The 23396-nt window shown below is 39.3% G+C and overlaps 1 protein-coding gene across 2 annotated transcripts in view; it reads left to right on the top strand.

The window, feature by feature from the left end:
- LOC133463243 (cGMP-dependent protein kinase 1) overlaps positions 1–23396 on the top strand; it is a 104022-nt gene that overhangs the window by 21321 nt on the left and 59305 nt on the right. For both annotated transcript variants that reach the window (XM_061744663.1, XM_061744662.1), the window contains exon 3: positions 10709–10822. In XM_061744663.1, the coding sequence (XP_061600647.1) occupies positions 10709–10822 (114 nt within the window). The remainder of the gene's footprint in view (positions 1–10708; positions 10823–23396) is intronic.

Here is a 23396-nt window from a genome sequence, read left to right as displayed (position 1 = left end):
AGAAAGTCAGACTTAATTATTGTGCCCTGTTTTGAACCTGATTTGAGCATGTATGTGTGCAGAGCAGAACATCCTCACAATGTTTCCAAATGTAAGGAAAAAGAGCTTTACTCTGAGCTTGATAGTAAAGCACCCTTGGAACGTTCTGCAGGGGATTTTGAAATGATCTCATGAGCCGAAGGAGATTAAAAATTTTCGAGTCATTAATCAGCGTGTAGTCCTAAATGAACCAGAGCATATCACAGTCTCATGCATTGGTCCAGAAATAAATAATTCACTAGTTATTGGGAGATTATTGTGAAATTTCATATAGTCCCCCTAGGATGAATCCTAATCACAGTGGCTGTTCACTTATCCAGCAGCTGACACTGCTGATCCTTTTACTTTTTCTCCAAAACTTAAACTCACTTCAATATTCATATGTAAAAGTTGAAAATACCAGCGGTAAACAGCAACATTAGAACAATATTGTACATGCATTGCTTATTTAGAGGGAACACCAAGAGGGATTTCCCCTCTCTAAATACAACACAGGAACATCCTAGGTTTGCAAAGCTGCATGTAAACAAACCAAAGTGGAGATGTTTGTTATTCATGCCGCCACCACGTTTAGCAAACATATGAGCTACTGGTTTGTTACAAGAAATTATTATGTTTTTTATATTTATATATATATATATATATATATATATATATATATATATATATATATATATATATATATATTATTGACTAAAAAGTCTGTTTTTGGGCTTCCACATATCAATTACCTGGTTTATTATGTGTGTGGGTGGTAATGGAGGTTTGAGCTCTAAAATGTATGTATTTGTGTTTATCCATACATTATGTATACCTACTTCCTCACAATCAGGGTCATGTTATCTCAGTGGTCTTCATGTGAAGGGTTGGCATCACCCCGGGCAGGGTGGCGGTCATCCTACGGCCACACAGAGACAAACAACCCCCCTCACTCACGCTCACTCTTAAGGTCGGTTTAGGGCCACCAATTAGCCTAAATATACCTGTATTTGCGCTGCAGCGTTCTGTCTGTGTTGGTCTAATATTGATGTCTGCTCACACTCATGTCTTGTGCTACATCCATGTTCAAATTTGTTGTTGTGTTTAGTTTAATGTGTTTTAGGATCCACCTGGAAATGAGATGACACATTTCAAGAGACTGTCCTTTCAATGATTTCAAATATGATACGCTCAAATATTACAAACATTGTACAAATGTTACGTGCGCTCAGTGCCATCGGTGGCAGCAAATTAATTTTGATGTGACTGCAGTGTCACCGAAGCGAGTGTGGATCCAACTCATTCAAAGTTAAACTGCCTTGTAAACAGAAGTACGGTAAGATTTTAAGATCTATCCTCTGAAGTTAGTGTGAAACTGATTACACATTCACCAACAAAAGTAACACTTAATTATTGTATTAAATAAAGGGCATGTTATGAAAGAGAGCTTATGATTTTTATCCTCAGCTCTCTCAGGTTTGTGTTGAATCATCATTATTGATATGCACTGACATCTTAAGGGGGACTTTAAGTTACACAGTCAGACAACACATGAAAGGGCATCACAGCAGCCTTGAATGAGCTCTGTTTCCTTCATCCTCAAGGTTGTGTCTTTAATGCGCCGCTTTTATTGGTAGAAGTGGCAGTGCATTTTAGCGAGTGATTATAGCTGGTCATTTGTAGTCTTGATTGTATTTGTGTTTCCTGGTGAATAAACAGGTCACTACAAATAGTCTTTAATTTGAAGACATCAACCAACCTATACCCAAGCAGATGTTCTTGCAAGAGGGTGCATCATGTGACTGCATTGTCCTAACTGAGTATACTTATGAAAAATAAAGATAAGAATAAAAATTAGAGTGCAGGGTGAAATACATTTCTTATTTTGATGAAAAAAAAATCACTTTAATTTCAACTTTAATCAACCACGCACAAAAAAGACTTGTAGAGGTTGAGGTGTTTTTTTTTTTCTTTTAAGTCACAGCAATTGAGCTAAAGCTGTGAAAGCTGTGTGATCCTTTACATCACACATGTTTATACCTGAGTTAAACTCAGGTAAAACTAAGATCCCTTTAGGTTAAATGCCAGAATTAAAAAAGAAAAAAATGTTTCATGCAAGTGGAGCGTTTAAACGCTGCATGTTTGAATATCTGTGCATATATCCAGGAGTCTTGAAATGATTCTTTAATGCCACTATCTCATGATCAGAATTTCATCATTCTGAGATCTCAGGATAAAAGAAGATTGTTTTGTTATGAGGACGGGTTAATTTATGTGTTGTCATATCATTTATTTGAGCAGCTGCTAATATAAGCCTACTATCGGTATTGCTGTCTGTAATACCATTTTGTAATTAGAGAAAAAACTGACATACTGTAGCCCTTTTCAGTTATAGTCACAACAGAGACCACAAAAGCTGAAATAGGGTATGGGAATATAAATTACAGCCCCATTTTCAAGGTAGTTTTACTAAATAAACCTTTGACTTCATAACAAAATAATAAATGTGTGATCTTAAGAAAACAGCATCAAAGTGAAAGTGTGCAGTCATGTACTAAAGCCTTTGTCAGCTTCAGTACACATGCGGCTGAAAATGAACGGGATATTCCAACAAATGCTTTCCCATGTTTAAAACAAGCGGCTGAAATGGAAAAAAAGGCTGTAATAGTTTGCATGTCAAAATCTTCTGCACGCTGATGTTGAAGCTGTCTAATTAAATGATCTGCGTTGAAAGAAATGCTACGGTGGCTGCACATAGCATGGATGCTTACTGCTAATTACAAGGCTGCGATTGAGTGTGTGAATACAAAATGATAATTTTCACTGCCCCCTGCTCAGGCAACCGATCAACTTGTCAACACAGCCTCCATGATAAGAGTTTGACGAGGAGTAGAGCAGCGGGGAGGAAACCGGGGATGCTATAATGTTAAAATAAAAAAACAGAGAGGAAACAGGGAGGTCCAGACATGAGTGTGACTGTCACACTTAACTTGTGTTGTTTCACTTTGACTGACTGAAGTAACCGTGTGTAAAGCTGAAAGGCTTGTTACGTAAACATATGGTGCTACAATATGCTCGTGCCCAATCGCTGTCTCCAAGGTAGGATGATAGAGAATTAATGAAACCAGCTGTTCTTTGTATCCCGTTGACAGCACGCTGGTTACAGTGCCCCAATCCACTTGTACAGAGCTGCAGTGTAATTTTCCGCCATGCCTAAAGCCCTGCATGAAGGCGCGTGTGTTGAACTGAAAAAGATGTGAAGTGCTGTCATCTCATCATGATATTGTGGCATGTGATATCATAGCTGTGCTCACATATATAGCATCAGATCCCCCCCCCCATGCCTTCCTGTGCCTTGCTCTTTTGTTGTTCAAGCCTCTCTTCAGGCTCGCCTTCTTACACCTCTCACCTCACTCGTCTTGCTGTGCAGACTCTCCTGTCTTCTTTGTTCTTATTTTCTTGCTCCAAATGGCATGTGTTTAATAAGATTGTTTGATGTCAGCTATAACAAACCCTCAGATGTGATCTGAAGAGCAGCACACATTCCTATCAATTTAAAAAATCGGGCTCCTCTACTGTTTCTTAAAAAAGACACAATAGATGAAAGTGAAGTGAAGGCACCGCAGCCATGGCAGGTAACTGTCACTTGTCTGTTACCAGATGTTGGTCTAGTTCTAACTGTGGACATATTCCTCTCTTCTCGGTTACAGGTAAGGGATAGAAAGGATGTCCTGAGATAAAATGGGCAAACAATAATGGCACATGTGGTTTAAAAGGTGTGACATCAATGTTTAAGGGTTTAAACATGTTAAAGGGAGACTGCTGTATCAGAAATGTTGTCAGCCTGAAACAATCAAGGATAGTTTTTTGGAACATGCTAAGAGCAAATATCTGCTCGTGACATCAAGGTGCAAGACGACGCACCTTTTCTTGATCTTCTTTTTATTTTTTGCTTCAAAGCATCTGTTTGGATATCTAAAGTTACTTACAACTGTAAACTTTAGGATAACCCAACCTTGTCACTTTATTTTGGTGCCACCTAAGTATGTAAACATGTAATTAATTGAGCGGTTCTGATTTAGTGATGACTAGACTTCAGAGACCCAGGTCAGAGTGGAATCTCTCAATGTTCCTAACTTTAACTCCCAGTTTGATATCTTGCTGTAATTTCCTGAACCCCTACAGTGGATTGGAAACGCCGAAACAGAGTCTTCTTCAGGGCCATCTCCCTCCCAGCCCTCCCACCACCACTTATAGACCACCTGGTGTGAACAGAGCTGAAATGGCTCAGATGAGAAGGGTGCTTTTAGAATTTATCTCTGTGGTATTTCGACAAAGACATATCACAGACATTTCATCAAGATAGCAGGAAATTGTGTCTGCGTTTGTGGGCACAGTATGGGTCCTTTCATAAAAGCTCTATGTCCTTTAATATTAGTTTAACATCGTCTAATAATTGCTATGAAAAAAGCAGCTGTACCCTGCGCCATAAATGTGACCTTAAAAACACATGTTTTCCACCCATGAAAATGGTATCATTTTTATATAAAAAAGAAAATATATATTTTCGTCTCACTTCTTTGGATAGAATCTCTTTAGATACCACTTGTGAACAGGTCTGGCAACGTTAAAGGTAACATTTATGGAGAAAAACTAAATCAGTCATCAGCTTTGAGGACGTAAACAAACCAACAGCAACCTTCTGATGTGTAGTTTTAACCTGTTATATGGTTTGTATAAGTTTCAGCTGACTGTACAAGACTTAGGGGATAAAAAAAGACACCTTGGATCCAAGACAGAATAGTATATTAAAGTATCTTCAGTATCTAAGAATAGTGATCTGAAATTGCAATCTTTGCACACAATCTGTTGTGCCTTGCTATGTTGTGTGTAGATGGCTGAAGATGCACATGCAGTGTAGAAGTTGTGTTTGCTGGACCAGGGTCAGACGTGCACCCTGCTGATGCGTGTTCAAAACACAGCGCTGCAGCATCAGCAGGTGGCGGGCACCAAGCTAACGGCCCTCTGTTACAGAATACCAAAACATTTGCATTTCATAGTTCAAGGGAAACACATCCTTACTTCAGACTCCATTAATGGCATGCTCTCTCCCTGCGTTGGCTGTCTATGCAGCATCCTGCTGTTAGCACACAGTTACACAAACAGGGTTTGGCTTCGGCACTACTTTTTGTATTGGTTTCTTTTTCTTTTCTTCCAGTGCCTGGGTCCTCTGATCTTGAAGCAAATTGATCCCATTTCAAGCCATCCTTCCTGATTAATAATAGTACTTGCACTGACTTTCTCTCTTCTTATCTTTGTTTGTTCTTGTGGTTTTGGCTCCAGCTTACTCAGGCATTTTTTTTAAACTTGAGGGTTTGTTTTGTTTTTAACTGGAGGATAATGTATGATTGCATCTGAAAACATCTGGTCTTTGTTTTTATGACAGATTTGTAATCAGTGGAAATTTGTTTTTTTCTTTTGAATTTTGATTATTTAATTGTCCAAGCAGCACAAAGGCATTTCAGTCCACCAACTCTCTAAATTAAGACTTTGAATATTTTCCCCATGATGTTTTGGTGCTTAGGCTCCAGTCTAATCAGTTCTCATTGATTTGGCATACATAGAGCAACTGGGGGGTGATGAACATAACTTAATTCCCTCCATAGGTTGAATGTGTGCAGGGGGAAATTGGGGAAGAGGTTGGATTTTGATGGGAAGCGTGATGGAGCTTGGGTGAGATGCCTGCCTGAACATTTCACTACTTTAAGGACGTGCCGTCTCTTATGGACCCTTGTCCCTACTAAGAGCAAAAATCTGCGCCAGTCACCTCTTGCAAAAGTTGTGTATTATGGCACAATGTCACAGATGAAACTAGCACATAGAGCTGCATGAAAACCAACATCATGACAGAGGAGACTAAGAAGCCTGATAAAGTGAAGATGGAAGTGGAAACAAGAGTAACTGAGCTGAGCAAGTCAATCTTGGACAGTGTCATAAAAGCTTTTCAACCTCCAATTAAAAATTGTCTTTGTGTCACTTTAAATGGCTTTAAAGCTACATGCACATTTATAATTCAAAATCTTTGAATGTGAAATACATTTAATGTGACCTACATTACTTCATCAGTGATTAAAAATATTTGTTTTAGTTTTATATGTATCTCCATTTTTATAGATAAGCAGCAGGGTTTTTACTGCTGAGAAGGTCTTTCTTTTTTAAGAGACTACACTCAGTGATTTACTAAAGGGACCACATTCTTTTTTCTTTCTAAATAAAGAGCAGATTTTCCTTCTTTTTTTTTAAACGTTGAAATTTTCTGATCCCACCGTGGTCCCTGTTGGATATATCCCACGCTTTAACCAAAAGAGCTTTCAGCTTTAGTCTGCTTTCTTCCCATGGTGTTAGTTACACTAAACCATTTAGACTGTTAGAAGGAGTGTGTTGTTTCTTTTTTTCAGCGCTGATCTCAAGTCGGAGTAGTCAATTCGAGTGTTGTATGGCCTAAAGTCTCCTAGCAGGATAAAACAATGATCTACCCGCTGTAGTGTCAGTTTTCTCCCACTGCTCAAATGGATGGTGACAGCTTTGGGCAGTTTGACCCTTGAGGTTTGTTGGGAGAACACGGCTCATCAGCACGGGATGTTGGTTGTATTCGGTCCTACGAGATTTGAACTCCCACACATCCTGTTGTTTTAAGTTCACTTTAAAAACACGAAGATTCAGTCAGTGAAAGATGATTTCTGTTATAGATCATTGGTATTCAATGTAATGGTTTGGGTCAATTAAAAGTTGTACCATCATATATCTTCTAAAAGCACAAACATGAGATGAGATCAGATTTTGTCTGTAAAACACAGAGTTTATAAAATAAATGGCTAATAATTTGGCCTTTTAGATCAGAGACGAGAGTTTCAATCCCTCTTCATCTATTTAACTGCAAAGTCTCCAGCACCAGCAAGGGGCAAAGTTAATCCAGAAGCATTTTAATTTGAAATTCAGCAAGAATCAAAGCTGATTTTGAGTGCTTCGAGGTCTGTCGTGATGTGTCCTGCTATGACACACTGCTACAAGTATTCAAATAAAAACAGCAATTAACACAGCGAAACAGCCTCAGGAGAGGACGACGAGCTGCCGTGTATCAGTAGTGAAAAGGCTAATAGCAGTAAACATTGTGCGTATGATGTGCATATTCTTATCACATTTTTCATTTGCTTTTGGACATTGCATGAGTGTTGATAAAAGGCTCTGTAAATGTAAATGAGTTGCATTTTCATATTGCCTTGTCTCCGTAATGCAAGAATATTTGCGTGGTTTGAAATTTGAATTATATTTCAAAACCCCTCGCATATGAGAATATGTGAATTTGAAACTATGTCGATAAACAAAGCAGTGTCACAAAGCATGATTTATTGCAGGCAAAAACAGGAAATGTGTCCGTGTGCATGTCTGGAGGGGAGCGTGTGAACTTCTGAATGGCAGTTTCTAAAAACAGATCATTTGTGGAATTCCGATTAAATGATTAATTGAATTATTTCTTTTCCCAACAGTTCCCTCACGGCCTGTACTCAGCAGCTTTCCAAAACAAGCCTGTTGCGTCACCTCTCACCTCCCAGGAATTCATTTTATGGGTCTCAGTCTGCACAGAAGACTGTTTGTAGTCAGACATCTGCTCTGTCCTAACCTCCATATGAGACAGGACACCAGTTATCTGCAATAATATATACACTGCATCTGTTTTGCAATGACTGTGTAAAAGCTTTGAAATTCAGCAAGTAATTTGTCTTTGTCAGACTTAATTTTCAGTGGACTTTCTCCAGCTTTTTAGGAGAAGACGCTTCTTCCTAAATCTTCAACTCTCTTGCAGGAATTGAGGCAACTGAGGCAAATAATTCAGTGAAACTAGTCTACAGTATCATGCTGAGTGGTGATGGATAATATGTTGTCATGCAAGATTAAAAGTGGGCGTCTTAGTTCCATTATGATTGAAGCAACCACAAATTTGAGATTTTTTTTTAACAGGCTTTTTATCGGTGGGGGGGCATGGCCTTCTAACAAGATGACATGTCAAGCAGTTTTCTTTGTGGATTATTCGCCCACCCTCATCATTTGACCATATTTGATTGCTGCCTTGAGCAGACTTCTGCTGTTTTCTTGGGGTTTTTGCTCCGTGAGTCAGAGATACGGCCCTGCTGGAATTCTGAGCTTCCAGGAAAGCATACATAAATGAAGCTTGTCTAAGCTCTGTTACAGCAACTGGGCCACAGGGGCAAAGGGCCTCTCGGTATGAGAAAGATATATGATTCACTTGATTTCAGCTGTTGGCTCCACCTAGATGATTGTACACGTGTGCTGTCTAGACACATTGAAGTGTGTTTTCTTTTGTTTTATTTGTACAAAGTGGTGGCTGCTGGGCAGAAAAATGTCTTCAAACAACCTCAAAATCATGCTGAAAGATAACAACACACACACGCACGCATGATGCATTCAAAGCTGCACTAAGGGGCTTGAAGCAGTATGGACTTTCTGACACAGGACACATTGGAATTGTGTGAACATGTGTGCAACTTCGGTTAAATTATATTAGAAAGGTAAAGCATAAAAATCCACTTATTAAACAAAAATATAAATATTCCTAATGCTCAATACCTCAGACATAAAATGTAAGTGCATATAGTTTTTTATATAGTTTTGTCATATATTTGTTAATTTGTTGATTACACACTGTTGTCCATGTTTTCAAAAACATTCTTGTTTTATTTATTTGTCTTTTCATTTAAAATATTTTTAATAAGAGGAGATAAAAAAAATGTACATTCCAATTTTACAGATAAAGTGACCCTGCAAAGGATAAAAGCAGGTATAGAAGATGGATGGATGGATGGATGGATGGATGGATGGATGGATGGATGGAACTCAAAAAAGAGCACTGGATAGCACAAATTGAGCATGAATGAATTTATACAAATAAGTTTAAATAATGAGAATTTACTTAAATCTACGTTGCTCCGAGTTATAATTGGATGTGTGTTGTATGGTATTATAAGTAGAGGTAAATAGACTAAAGAGGAAAAAAGTGGAAACTTCGGTGTATCCTTAGAAAAAGTGTCCAGCCATCTCGCCCAGCTCTTCCCTCAGGATACTGAGAGATTTCCAGGTTACCTTACAGACATAATATCTCCAGTGTGTCTTGCATCTCCCTTGGAGCCCCAAACTCTCAAAACCCCTCCCAAGGGAGGCCTCCTAACCAGATGCCCAAACCAGATCATCTAAGGAATCAGATTCCGGCCGCCCGGCAGAGGAAATTAATGTCAGCTGCATATATCAGTGATATTGTTCTCTTGGTCATTACCCATGGTTCATAGCTGAGAGTAGTAATGTACAGCAACGGAAAGCCTTGCCCTTTGCCCAGCTGTCTCATCACCCCTACCGACCGGTACATAGTCTGCATTATTGCAGATGCTGTATCGATCTCCCTCTCGATCTCCCGCTCCATTCTTCACTCTGTCATGATCAAGATCCCAAGATACCTGAACTCCTTATCTCACCGGAGTTATGAACGATGGCCTCAAAGTTTCAGGTGTTGACTCTGAACTCTGCTGAATCATACTCAGCTTCACATCACTTCGGTTGGAGCTGGAGATTGCAGTTTGACGACACCAAGACATTTGTATAGGAAATTACTCTTGAGTCAATCGTCGTGTTTCATTTGGCTCAGATTGAACGACCTTGGTATGCTGTCTTCTCGCAGTTAAAAGATGGTACAAGTGCTGTTTTTCACGTTCTTTATGTCTGCATGCCGGATATAAGAGAGCATGACTTGAATATAAATAACAGTGTATATATGGTGTCTGAAAATAATAACTATAGCTGTATAGTTGTATTATAATCATTATACTTTAATCAGAAACTACACTCATAATATGTACCATTAGTACAGTTTCATGTAACATAACACAGATTGCATTGGCAGTCAGTGTTATGTTACCTGAACGTTCACAGAAACAATTTTTTCAGTTACTATGGTGATGCATCCTGAGTAATTTAACCTGCAGAGAACATTTGGCTGTGGTCTCCTGATGTTTGTTTGAGGTGAGGGATTATTCTCTGTGAATTTTTGTACTTTCCTGCAGAGAAAAAAATGACTTCAAAGGCTTTGGACCAAGTGTGCATACGTATCATGTTGGGAGAGAGAATGTGATGAGGTGAAATATAAATTCTGAAAAATGTGTCTACTTCCCTGTTACCTATTGTTTAAGGTATGCAGAAGCACTTCATTGTGTCTTTACACAGCCATTTTAGTGTTGTGATGTTTGGTAACAAACACCTTACATGTAAATCCTTAGCTTTCGAGCCATATCATGCTGTGTCAGTGAGATGTAAAGCTTTTTTATTTTTTTAAAAGTGGGTCTCTTGTGTCATACTGGCCTTGATATAAGGCGAGTAATTCTTGGACACTCTTCACTGCAAAATGATTGGATGGTTTTTTCTAGCTCAGTGAATCAAGATCACCTAGTCAGAAATGAAGCTTCAGACACAAGTCATCGACTCTATTTCCTCACTTAAAGTGTGCTTGTTATCCAAACTGAATGTAGGGATGGACTTGCACACCTGAGTTACCATCCAGGAAAATAAATCTGATTTGAATGACACTACAACTAATGGCATATCTGCATTTCTGTGCACATTTCAGATGGAAAGGTGGAGGTGACGAAGGAGAGCCTCAAGCTCTGCACCATGGGGCCAGGAAAGGTGTTTGGAGAGCTGGCTATCCTCTACAACTGCACCAGGACTGCTACTGTCAAGAGTGAGTCTTTACAGACTGAAAAATGTTCACATGACTGTGTTTTTACCCAGATGACAGTGATTGTGATGTTCTCTGAACGCATTCAGACACACTGAATCCACTGTTGCCTTCGTGCAAAGGATTAGAGGGTCTTTCAAGATCATGCTGTCACAGTAAGGAAAGGTGTCTAGAACATAGTTTACATTGTTCCTCACTCATGATCTCACACCACCAATCACCAGCGTGTGTTTTCCCAACACTTAAGTTAAGTGCCTTCCGAGACCCCCTGTAAGCTGAATGTGAAGGTTTTCTGCCTCTGCTCTCTCATGTGTTAAAGCTCAAGCTTTTGAAGGGTGCACAGTGAGTAAGTCGGTGGTCTTCCAGCCCGGCAATCTGAATAGTAAATTCAATAGAGAAAAACAGAAGAGACTGAAAAATGGACAGTGCAGATGGTGGTTTACACACATTTGAGAGTAAGACAGTGTGTCAAGATTAAAAATGTGCACTGGAGGCAGGAAATGAGAAATGGCTCAAAAAGTGTATTTGGTTGGAGTAATGAAAAAACAAAGGTGAGGTGGGATGATTTTGGTAACAATCTGGTGGGTAAAAGATTTCAAATTGAAATAAATGGAGGCTGATTGAGTTGAAACTTATGTAAGGGCAAGTTGAAGTGTGGAGGAAGTGGGGTCAACAAATGTGCGGCTGCACGGTTGAGTGCCCTGTGCTGACCTGTCTCAAGTCCAATGATCTCCTACTATGGAACAGCCAAACTGATGGAACTCCCAGCTCATGTTGCTATGGCAACTGGTAACCACAGAGAGATGAGCCAACTCTTATAGGATAAAATACTCTCCATCTCACAGGCGACACAGTGTCTGTCTTTCTTTTTGTGTATTGTTTTGCCATGCCACCAGCCCGTTCTCTCTGCCATGGGATCTTTAGATGTGTACGTCAGTGCTGCCTAATAAAAGCTCACGTGTGGAACGAATGATGCAATTGTCTACATGGGCAAGGGTGTGTTTATATTTTAACATTGTCATTGGCACCGTCTCTGAGGATGACTGTCTTGGCTTTAATGCGTGTCGTTAGAGATGAACGCACAGAGGAATTCAGCTGCCACGTTGGCTATAAGAGGTAAACGTCTCTAATGGAAATCATCCAGCTACTCGTGTGGATTGAGGTTCAGCGTCCAATCAAGGAATTTAATTTGATCTGTGCATTCAGCTTTGAGGGATGATATATCCTCAAACTGATTTTAATTACATTCCTCAATATCCTTAATCTCATGGATGAGTAATTACATCTTTAGAGTTTAGATGACGAACCCATTATAATGTTGGATATACAGGGTCCCTCCTCCATCCTTCAACCTCAGAATAAACTCTCAGTGTAACACTTTTGCCAACTGTTGTGATGAAAAAATTAGTGAAGTCTGACACAAATAAACAAAACTCACAGAGACAATTAGGAGTCATTATGTGCAGCAAATCATTCAGTGGAAATGAGTGCAGTTATGACAGCATTTTAACTCGGCCTGACAAGAACAGCCCAAGGTGTTTCTAACACACTATTTGTTGGCTCACTGATAGCATTTTAGTGTGCCCCGTGTTCAAGAATTAAGTGTTAGTTCATTGGGCTTTGCCACACTGCAATTTCAATTAGTTTACTGTTTCAGCAGTTTTTAATGTTACTCTCTCATGGTAGAGTTATTGGTTATACTTAGGGCTGAACATTTCTAAAGCAATGTACAAAGTAAAGATTTTTCATCTTGTCTTTGTGATATTCAAAGTATCTTTTTTCTATCTTAAAAGATTATGAAACTCCCAGAGCTGAAATAAGCACCTATAACTCTGTTACAGTAAAATATATTGTTTAGCTGAAGACAATGAAAGAAAAACAAACAATCATAATGTAATAACTAGAAAATTTCAGGAAATTTTGATATGGGCATGCCCTACTGCCCATTTGACCCCTCTTGCTGCTTTGGTTTGGGGCTGTAGTGTTTGTGTTCGGGGTGGTTCTATGTCAGTTTGAGTTGTTTATGGTTGTATTGCATTCATTCCTGTGCTCCCTGCAGGCGGTGTGGTTTAGGGTTGTTAATAATGGCCAAGAAGTAGTTTAGGGTTGTTAATAAACCGTTAAAGGTTGTTAATAAACCTTTGGGGATGGGGCCATTTGGCAGGCATTTGACTTAAAATGTATGTAAATCACAGCTTCATGAAATTTGAATATGTTGTATTCCACAGCGAGGCGAGTTTTGAAACATTTGAATCATGTCCCTACGATAACCTGTTGCCTAGCAACAAGCGTCCAAAGTCAAATGGACATTTCTTTTTTTTATTGAAAGTTACACAAACTGTAATAATTGGCATAATGAGGTTGAAAAATCTTTTGGTCCGAAGCGAACCGAGTCTGGGAACATTTGAATGATGTCTCTACGATAAAGTTCAGCCGACCAATAAGCGTCTGAATTTTCACCTTTTTTTCCGCTTCTAGGCATCTAGCGTTGCACGGTAACGCTTTTGACTGAGAAAAGTATTGCCCTTCGAGGCACGATGGATCCACATGTGTTGATGTATGCCATGTGTGGGTGCATGTTCGGGTTCAGGCTACGTTAACAAAGAGGGTTTTTTTCACCATGGTAAATAGTCCCATCCGAATGAATGGGGCCATTTGGCCTGGATTTTGACATAAAATTGAAAGTTAAAAATTGCAAAAACTAATAATTGGCATAATGAGGTTATACGGCCCTTTACTGCCAATCGGGCCAAGTGTTTGAACATTTGAATGATGTCTTTACGATAAAGTATGGTCAAGTAAAAAGGTACAGAATTTTTGCCCTTTTTTTTGCTTGCTAGACACTAGCGTTGCCATGGTAACACTTTTGACTGCAAAAAGTACTGCCTATCAAGGCACGATGGAGACGCATCTAATGATGTATGCAATGCATGGGTGCACGTTGTGATTCGGGCCGCAGTGACGGACGGAAAAGTGCGGAATAATAATAATAAGCGGAAGAAAAGGGAAACCTTTTCTGTATACTAATATATCGCCTTCATTTTTCAGGTTTTTCTCGGGCGTGTTTTATTTTTTTTGGCGATTTTTTTCTTCCATATCCTCGCGGGGTCATGCTGTACACCTGTTGCTGCGCAGTGGGATTTTTGCGACTTTTGCTTTCTAGCAAAATGCTAGCAACATTGCCCTTTGGGCCGTTTTGGACGATTGCAATATGGTCATGCCACTACTTGGCATGCCCATAATAAGAATAATGACGATGATGATAAGACACACTTGCTTCAGTGCCTGCTACTTCAGTTTTTGACGTTCATGGTATACATGTACCTCGAGCCTTTTCGGACAAGCAATGTCTTCCAAGCCATCAACAGTTTTGGGCTGTGTTATCATGGCAATGTGGAAATTTCTTCTTGTGGATATTTGTGAAGCTTCAGACGTATGTCATTGTTTATTTTAAAGCCTAGCCATTAACTTTCTCTCGTGAAAAACAAAGACACAATGCATAATGATACAGTGGAAGAGTCAAGACTTGACTGTGTTTGGAAATTAGGGTATAGGGTAGTTTTATTTGGCAGTTTAATTTTGAGTCTTCTTTTTCATCAGCAGCATTGCCTTAAGCAGCAAACAGGTGAGCTGCAACTGTCACAGCTCTTTCAATGCTGAATTAATTTCAGTTTGTTATTGTTATCCATCATTGTTGTATTCTCTCATTTACTGGTGATTGGTAAAAAGTGAAAGTGGTGTGCTGCTGCCAACAAGTGGTATAGTGCGTTATTTTGGTAACTGAGTGGACCCCAACGGGTCCATCACTGACACCAGGACTGACATGACTGAGCAGGAGGTTGCCACTGTTAAAAGTCCAGCCTTTAGGTTCTACACTCACTCCTGCTAATAAAACACACCAACTGTCTCCTGCAACTTCCTTATATGTGGTCAAAGTTGACCATTAGCTGACCACAGCAAAACTGCTTTTTCTTATTGGCATGTAGAAGGGGATTATGCCAGTGCAATACTTATTATCGCTCAATTATTATAGGTGTAGTAGTTTCCTGTGCAACTAATCTGTCATAGTAGAAGGAGCAAATGCTTTGAAATAGGATTCAGATAACTCAAAAATTGCTCAAATGTCAATGTATGACTAACTGTGAATAAGAAGGTATCTGGTATACAAAACCCCCACTGTCTGGGACTTCTAGTGTTTAAAATGTCTAAAATATGCAAAATCACTATTATAGTCATAATACACAAACCACAGAATTTTTGGTAAAAATATATTAATACCTCCCATTCATAAAACAGACCCTGTAATTTGATCACTGAATAAGTATAGACGTTAATTATATTTGACAATTTTATGAGGAACATTGAATGCACAGACTACAATTACACACGGTATGTGTTGGTATTGGAAGGATTAGACAGAACTGTTCAAGCAAGTAATGCAAGTATTACTTGAAATTGCATTCACTATTGCATTTACATGATTGCAAAACTCCAGGAGAGACTGACAATGATATTTCCATCAATCCTCTTTTCATCTTTTTGGTATTTCTTGTGTGAACATTTGCTTGCAATCTCCCAGAAAAAAAATAGAACCTGAGAGTAAATTACGCAGGCATCTTGAGCAACCCTTTCTCCCAAGCTGTATTGCGCCCTCACCAATCTGCTCCAATCAATATGTTATGTGTATTTTCCAGATACAGACGCTTAAGTGTGGAGCTATGGCCTCATTTGAGGTTTGACTCGACCAGTCTTGGTAAATGAGGTGGGAATTTACATGCCACCAGAGACTGTATAAAACAGTTCCCTTGCTATCAAATCCATAGCACATCATTTACCCACGGCAAGAGTCGAGAGACATGCTGGTTGAGAGAGAGGATGAAAAAAAAAGAAGATGAATAAGAGATAAAATATAGAGATGATGAAAGGACAGCCCTGACAGCGAAATGATGGAGTCACCTGAAAGGACTGGCGACAACACAGTTTCATATTGTCTGTAGACAAGAGAGAAGTACAGTGGCCTTGGCATTAAAAAATATTCACAAAGACTATGTGTGTCAGTGTTTTGATGACCTGGACAGCACATCAGAATACCGTTGAGTGCTGGAGACTCATAAAAATGTGAAACATACAATGCACCACTTGGGAATGGCCATAAAATATTTTTTCACACAATATTGTTACAGTTGAGTCTGTTTAGTTAAATTCCTATTGTTGGAATTCGCCAGACAGTTGCAAGCTTCAAAGTCCCGATGAAAGGTTAACGCAATAATATGACTGAAAATGTAATAAACATGAGAATGGAAGCATTTCTTCAAACAGGAGGGATTATAAGTGGACCCTGCTGAGAATTTTGTTTGCATTATTTACTGTTTAACTAAACAGTAAATAAGTGATGTAATGATCTACTAAAATGAAAAGGAAAAAAATATTTTAAAACTAATATAAGAACCATGAGTGAATGTTTACACACCAGCTTTAGTGAACTAAAGATTGTTGAGGAGCAGATTTGATATTACTGTACCGTTCTTCCATGGCCAGAACATACCAAGTCCATAAAATGACAATTCAGTCATAATAGCTTTGACTCAAACTCAAACCTCATGGTAACTGCAGGCATCAAATAGCCAGTCTTTTATGAGTATGTGGTCACCAGTCTTAAAATGCATCTACGGGTCTAATTTTGGGCTTATTGCCATCTTTAGGAGGTGTGCACTGCTGAGTGGCCTCACTGTGTCAGCATGACCTCTTAGGCAAGATGTTAGCATTGCTTCATCCAGTGAGTACTGCTGTGAAAATCGCAGAAAGGGGTGCCTGGGAACTGTGCATCCCTTTCATGCCTTCACCGTCCAAAAAGAAGGAAAAATGGAACTGTGGCACATCCTGCATATCCAAGAGGGTTCGGAGGTGGCTAAACGCAATTCTGGCTCAGGATTACCCGCATATTCTACACTGGATACGTTTTACATTTAAATAAGTATAAGCCCAGAACATGCCACACACACACACATACACCAGTTGGCTTAGTAATACAGTGTCTCACATTATCAGGATGCTGGCATTGATTTTGGTTCAGTCATCTCAAAGAAAATGATGTCACTGCCAACCACTACTAACATAATCAGTGAGACTGATTATCAGCAAGCTCTATCTTAATAATCGCAGTGGGAAAAAAACTCAGTTATCATCACAGAAACTCAGCTCCTGGTGAGGATCATATCTTATGTGTAGGATGGCCTAGGTTTAGGACGAGATTACAATACATTTCAAGCAATAACAATGTCATTAATCACTCTGAGAAGCACCAGGCTTCAAAACGCATGAACAAATCCAGGTGAGGTGTGAGCAGTGAGTGTTTGAGAGGAGCTCAGTGTGCTGCTGGGTATTTCCCAGCAATGGACACACATTCATGTACACGAAACATGGCTGTTCTCTGCAAGACTGCGTCACTCCCTCCTTCAGTCACATCTACAAAGAAAATCCTGCACAGTCAGCCAGGTCTGACAAACATTCAGTTCCATGACAATCAGTGACAAATGTCGGTGGGGACTTTTCTTTTTTCATTGGCACTACCTTCCCCTTCACGCTTCCCCGCACGCTTAAAGAGATCCACAGGTAAAGGGAAAATCAGGGAAAGAAAGAGCTATACTCAAATAAAATGTGAAATAAATGAAACAGGATTAACTACTAAAGCTTTTTCATGATGGTTTTCTCTATCTTTGGGAAGATTAAAGTGGCGGGGTAAAAGGCCTCATTTGGGGATTACATTGTTATCATTTCCTGTATGCACAGTTTCATGAAGATGGTCTTTTTTTTTGTCTCTGTCTTATATGTTCAGTGCATTAATCAGCTTGTCTTTGAAAAAAAATTCAACAAACCCAGGAAAGAGGATTCAGTTCTGTGTGTCCTATTTCTTTGAAGAGGCTCGGTGAGGGGTATGTGTATCCCGGCTGAGCCTTCTCTGGTTCCCAGCGGGTTCTTGGAAAGACTATGAAGCATATGGGGTTATTTTTAAACTGTCTGGATGAAAAAAAAACATATCATCAAATAGGACTACAACACTGGAACTGTGTTTTAACTCATCAGTTGCCAGTCAAACCTACTCAGGTGCCTCTAGAGCACCACATGAAACATTTGTGAAAAACAATCATAAAGTGGACATTAACCAGCTGGTGGTCATATGTAAAATCTGTGGGTTGTGTAGTTGCAAGCTTTTGACTTTGCAATGGACTATGGGGCTACATTATTGTTACGGGTTTGTGCTTGATACATAGATGTGTTAGATGCATATTCATGCCAACCCAGCTGTATTTCTTTGTCACATGCTCATTGTGAGATAGAGATTTTAAACTGACTTCAATTTTCCTTTTTCTTAATGATCTCAAGTATTTGACCTTTATTCCTCACTCTCCCCTGATTAATATGGCCTAATGTGATGTTTAAAGTTTATTTTTTTGCCTTTTATGGGAGCCAACCAGCAATGAGAGAACTGACCTTAAAGATTATGTACGATATTCTCAAAATTATACTCGTTGGCACCAAACCCCACTGACTCATGATTATAAAGCTGCCAGCACTGTAGGTGCTGCCCACTTGCCATTATTAACCTTAATTTTCCACAGTATGTCTTTAATGCATCTAAGTTATTCTTCAAATAAAGGCTTTCACTCTCTGAAAGTAAAGCAAGTTTAATGATAAGATATCATCATAGGACTTTTAACACTACGGAGAATGAAAATGTAAATGCAGTGGGTCGATTCTCTTGTGAGTTACCAATGTCACTTTTTAATACTAGAACAATAATTTAAGACCCAAATTACATATATCCCCTATTGTCTTACGTAAAGCATAGCTAAATTTTAGGATAAAAACATAGGTTTGATAGAGAAAGTGGAAAATTACAAGAGAAATGAAAGACAAGGTAATATGTTAGAGAAAAGTGCCCTAGGAGGTAACCTCGTGTCCTAGGAGGTAACCTCGTGCCCTAGGAGGTAACCTCGTGTCCTAGGAGGTAACCTCGTGCCCTAGGAGGTAACCTCGTGCCCTAGGAGGTAACCTCGTGCCCTAGGAGGTAACCTCGTGCCCTAGGAGGTAACCTCGTGCCCTAGGAGGTAACCTCGTGTCCTAGGAGGTAACCTCGTGCCCTAGGAGGTAACCTCGTGTCCTAGGAGGTAACCTCGTGTCCTAGGAGGTAACCTCGTGCCCTAGGAGGTAACCTCTGCCAGGATGAGAGACGGCTGCTGTTGGTGTTGGTTGGTGATGTTGTACACGAAGGGAACCACTATCTATTTTCAATCTCATATGGTGCTTGCCTCAAAATTTAATCTAGAACTCTATCAAAGTTACAGATATGTAATGCCCCTCTTTAAAGTGAGGACCACATATACTCTGATGTTTTGTTGTGAATATGTTTGTGCCATCCTATTCATATATAACATAATAACTATATGATTTTATTATATTTTGGCTGCATGAAAAATTAAAAACACCAAATTGATATGTTCATTACGTTGTAGTATTATGTTCAAAATTTGTGAATAAGTATACCTGCATATAAAAGTTTTATACCATATATTGGCATGCATATCAATATGCGTTTTGATGAAAGATCTCTTGCCTGCACTTTGACAGGTGAAGGCTGATTTTCACCACTTGGCAGATTGATCTATTTTTGTCTAACAAGGACTAGGAAGTAGTGATGGATGGGATTTTTGAGGAGACTACTGGGTTTTCCTCATTAGTCGTGTTTCCATTCATCTAGAATTGTGAAAAAAATGAATATGGCAGCGAAAAACCGGCAGAATTTGTAAAAATTGTCAAATGTCACACAAACCTTTTTATGCTTTCACACGATGGTTTTTCAGATGTGTTTATAGTCTAGTATGGTGCAAAAGTGTGCCAGAAACACTTTCTTTGCATTTGCATGTCACTCGATGTGATGTAGTCGGTCAATCTAAAGTCATCAAAAATCTACTAACCAGCTGTTTTTGGCCTCATTCATATGATGTAGTTGGACTATAACACGAATCAATCATTATGCATTACTGCATTACTAAACTTTTGAATGATCATCTGCTGCCTTCATCTTCTGTTTAACTAATTTCACAACAGCAGTAGCAGCAGTTGGAATCATTTGTCCAAAACTCCAGATGTTTTAGTCCATCTTCTTCGAGATCTTGTTTTCTCTTTGTTTTGAAGAGAGGTTTTGATGGATTAGAGGAGAATTAAAAGAATAAAAAGATCAGACACTTCAATGGAAACAACGCCCCCCACAGTGCACCTTTGTTGCAATTTCAGCATTGTGGCTTTTGTTTTGTAAAAAAAAAATGTAATGGAAATCCGCCTATTGAGGAGAGTGTCACCTTCTTCTCGGGAACAGGCTGCTTGTGCTGCTGTCTTCCTTTACGCCTCAGTGAAATCTTCTATTTGTACTGAAACAAGCTGTTGGCTCCAACTCATTCAGCAATATTCATGAGTTGCATTGTTTTTATTTAGGATAACAAGAAATGTGTTTCTACATTATCAAACACCAATAAAATACTGTCATGACGACGATGTTAACACAACGCATCTGAATAAAAGCTCTGACTGTACTTTGAACGCTATACTGCAGACGAATATTCTGCTCAGTTTGCAGAAGCATGGATAAAAGACTGAAGATCATCCTTGCTATTCAGTAGCTCACATACACCTCATAACAAAAGCTCGACTGTCCTCTTATAACATGGGACAGTCTTTTGTGGGATATTAGGTCTCACGCTAACAATGGTATCTTCAAACCAAGCTTAAAGACTCATCCTTTTTACCTTTGCTTTTAGTTTTGTATGAGTCTGCCCTTGGCATGTTCACGATTCATTTCTTGTAACGACCTGTCACATTTTAATAATTGCTGATGATTACCTCTAGCCATCAGTTTTTTATATCCGCTTCATCCTATTCAGGGTCATTTTCTTTGGGGTTTGCCATTGGGGGGGGGGGGGGGGGGGGGGATATTTGCAAATATCCAGCGCAAATGGTTTTGGACTGTTGGAAAAAGAGTACACAAGAATGGACATGAAAACTCCACGTATAAAGGCAACAACTGAAATGTGAATTGGCATCATTTATCACTACGCTTTGTTCTGCTCAGTCGTCTTTTCAACGGTACTGTTTTTTAATTTTTCTTGCTCATTTTTATCTTTTAGCTTGGATCTTGGTATTGCATGGAAGATGACATCAATAGCATTGTTCTAGAGACTTCTTGGAATGGTTCTTGTGACAGCATGATAGTTTAGCCGTATAAAAACACTTCCTTCCGCTGGGAGCGAGCAAACAGTTGTCTCTCTTACAAGTCTGAGAGGGGAAGATGTGCATGTAAGCGTGTGTAAACGTGTGACCGCGTGTGTAGCACACTGCGTCTGCACAGTCTCAGGAATCACTCTATCTACACTGAGGGAATATTGTTTTGGCAGAAAGAGAAAAGTTACAGTAACAAGGACCAAGCACCAAGTTAAACATGAGCTGGCGCTGAAGGCAGAAAATGGCATGTTTTGTTTTATTTAAAATATAAAACATACTGTCAGTGGGCCCTTTTTATCTCTACCTCTTGCTAAGGTGGTACTGAAACATCTCTGATCTAATCTGGAATTATTTCCCATTTTATCCTTCATGAACAAATCTTTGCATTTCAACACTTTTTGCCTTGTAATGAGCAGTGAATGCACACACATCCTTTACTGCCAGACACACTACTTCAATCTACTTCTTCACTACACAGTGCATTATCACTGTGATCAAAATCTCGTCAGTGCTGGATATTTTGTCTGCAGTCATTTACTGAGGCAGGAACATCAGAGCCAGCCAGTATTTCTGATAATAATTTGCGAGTGTACAACACAGTGGAAGAGAACTGTGTCCGTTCAAATGGATGTTTAAATTCCCCTGAACTAATACTAGCTATCATTCACATTTATTTGTATTAAACGGGATACTTCAGTGCATAAACCAATGCAAGATGTATACTATGTGCAGGACTGGATAGCATATAATTCACTAGGCAGCAGAGACAAACAAATTCAACCAGCAGTAGATGACTCCATACCAAACAATGTCACTAATCTGCAGCAAAATTCTGTTTCCTTTGATGCCAGTGTCATAATATGGTCGCAACATGCAAAACCACCTGTTTTGTTTTAGATTCCACCCCCTTTTATTTATTTATTTTAATTACATTTTTATTTACACTAGAAAACAAACAAGACAGACAGTCAAACGAAACAGTACAGATCAATGTTTTTGCACAGATTGCGATCAGGTGTGTATGAGTGCGCTTTTGTATGTATGCACATGTGTGGTGTGTATGAGTATGATGGTGTTCTAAATAAATAAGTAAATAAATACATGTAAGTAGGGTTTACAAGGGGGAGTCATTAATGCAGGGACGAATGAGAGTGAAAGGGAGGGAAAAGAAGGGATTTTGTTTCCTTTTCCCCTTCAATTTTCTTTTTAATTTGGTATGATTCCACCCCCTTTTAAAGGATTACCATGCATCATGCTTAGGGGGATCCAGAGTTGTTAGCTGTGGCAGCTTTAACATTTTGAACACATTCAGATAAATTAATCTAGCTCTGAGATAACAAATTAAAGTATGTCGTATATCTGAAGTAAACCGAGTAAACTGATAAACAGAGCTGGCAGTAGAACTGAGCTGAAGCACAGTGACTTTACTTTTATAAGATCACTTTCAATCTGCACTTCAATTTTTAAAAATGTTTTAAACTTTCATGTCAGAAAACTGGCACTGTCTCATATTTTGCAACTACCAGATAATATACAGAAACTCTTTACTAATAGAGAGGCGGTTATGATTACAGGAGAAGCCTGAACTTCAGAACCAGGAGTGTTTGAACAACCATGAAGAGAATGTGCACTTCAGTCCGTGGTGTGAAGGTCTGGAATAAACTCAACATCCAAGCATGAGTTTGTTTAAAGGGGACCTACTGTATTATGGCATCTAATACCTATTTTAAACAGGCCTTGAATGTCTTAAAAACAAGCTTTTGATTTTTGTTTGCGAAATAAATTAGAAATTCAGCCTCTGAGCCATGTCTTTATCTTCCCATTCTCCAACCTCATTATCTATGAGGGATTCTGAGTGGGCAGGGTATGATAATTATATGATAATGAGGCACTTTGCTGATTGGCTGCCTGAGGCCACGTTTACACGTAGCCGGGTATTTACAAAAACGGATATTTTCCCCTCTACGTTTTCAAAAAAATCCTCGTTTACACGGACCCGCATGAAAACGCTGTTAACGTCATTCCAGCCAATCAGAATCCTGGAAAAACATCAACAAATGACACGTGTGTAACTTCCAGTTAAGGCTGATTTATGGTTCCGCGTTACACCAACGCAGAGCCTACGGCGTAGGGTACGCGTCGCCGCGTACCCTACGCCGTAGGCTCTGCGTCGATTTAACGCGGAACCATAATTCAGGCTTCATGCTGCTGGCTGACGCGCTCACAGGCTTGAATGAGCAGGAGGCTGGACGGGGGGGAGTTACTTTTAAGTGTGACTTTAGAATATAAAACAGGTAAAATA

Source organism: Cololabis saira, chromosome 17 (assembly GCF_033807715.1).
Source record: "Cololabis saira isolate AMF1-May2022 chromosome 17, fColSai1.1, whole genome shotgun sequence".
NCBI lineage: Eukaryota > Metazoa > Chordata > Actinopteri > Beloniformes > Belonidae > Cololabis > Cololabis saira.
Note: the sequence above shows the minus strand (reverse complement) of the source record. Positions and strands in the feature narration are given on the sequence as shown.